The sequence below is a fragment of the Sphaeroforma arctica genome (genome assembly GCF_001186125.1).
Source record: "Sphaeroforma arctica JP610 unplaced genomic scaffold supercont1.7110, whole genome shotgun sequence".
Classification (NCBI taxonomy): Eukaryota; class Ichthyosporea; order Ichthyophonida; genus Sphaeroforma; species Sphaeroforma arctica.
In genome coordinates, this window is record NW_014033448.1 from 1 (window position 1) to 1,501 (window position 1,501).

At 41.2% G+C, this 1,501-nt stretch overlaps 1 protein-coding gene across 1 annotated transcript; it reads left to right on the top strand.

Moving 5' to 3' along the window:
• Positions 1-146: 146 nt before the first annotated feature.
• SARC_15972 (hypothetical protein) lies at positions 147-261 on the top strand (the record flags this gene model as incomplete). Its single annotated transcript, XM_014289916.1, has 1 exon — positions 147-261. A coding segment is annotated over one exon (115 nt), but the record flags the coding sequence as incomplete, so codon positions are not given.
• Positions 262-1,501: the final 1,240 nt, after the last annotated feature.

Genomic DNA, 1,501 nt, shown 5'->3' on the forward strand with positions numbered 1-1,501 from the left:
ATACATTTATACGTGTGCGTATAAAAGTTTCAATTTATCTGTTTTATTCTGTCTTAGCGTGTACCATGTTGCCTGCATGGCATGGTAACATCCACATGCATATACTCACTTTATATTTTGTAATTTCCCATGCACTTCCTGTGCAGGATTCTGGTACTAGACCAGGGGAAAGTTGCGGAGTATGACTCACCCGACAATTTACTGAGCGATACCAACACCATCTTCTACGGCTTGGCGAAAGAGAGCGGCATTGTCAACTAAGCGCTATCAGAAGAGTGAAGCTTTGAAACAGAAAGTGTATGGTCTATCCTTGGTAGGAATCTGGGATATATGTTTTCGGGGGTGTTTAGTCTGTGTTTTAGGGGTTTAGTGTAAGGGTTTTGGTGTTCAGTGAAAACTAATTTCCACAGCCTGGCGAAGTAGTTAGCATCGTCAACTAGGTAATACCACACGGTTTGAGATGATTCAAAAGTTCCGATTTTCGACTGTTTGTGATCTGGTTCTGTTATCGGTCTAGGAAAGTGGCGGAAGTTCGCTTGGCTGCGGAATGATTGTATATCCAGGAATTCAGGGATAAAAAAATCTAGACTGAGCAGCACTGATGTGCTTAAATAAACCGATATAATGGGACTTCAGCTCTGAAGAAAAAGTAGGGAAATCGAGAAGTCAAACGTTTATATGTATTGTTAACTGGTTAAAAGTAGTGAAGAAAAAAAACAGTTAATTCAGAGGTATAATGGATCTTGCTGGGGGTTGTAGTCAGACTCTTTTGGCCGTGGCCTACGAGCTATACACCGAAATAAATAGTTCCGCTCTGATGACGGTACGGGGAAAAGAAATGATTATTGTCGAGCTAGCTATCGTATGGCATTTGTCTCGAACTATTCGCATCTTTGCAGGCGTGTACTTTTTAAATAGCATTTCTTATAAAGTTTGTAGTACGGCCGCAGAAACTAAGTTCTTATGCCATCCTAAGGAGAGAATATTGGTTAGGTATTGAAAATGTATCAGGGACACATCTTTTAATCCAATCTTTTGTAATACAGCTATTTGTTGAACATTACACCCTTCTAGTCGACATAGATGGAACCTTCGCTCGCGTGCATCCCTCACAAATTGTACTATAATTGCGGGTGATATGCCGACCGTATCGCAATATAACCGAGCACGGTGCGAACTACATAATAAACTATAGAACTTCGCCTGCACTGTTCATATCCAAATGTTCATTGTGCGCGTTTCCTTCATATCTACATGATTCCTGAAACACTTACACACTTCACGTCCGCTGTCTTGTACGCGCAGTCTACCATGACCAAGCCATGACACATGTTGCAACTAGGCAGACCTGATCTACGATGCAAACTGACTTGTACATATTGAGGCAGTAGCCTTGTATAATACATACATACACACACACACACATACATACATACACACACACACTCACACACTCACTCACTCACTTACTCACTCACTCACTCACTCACTCACTTACTTA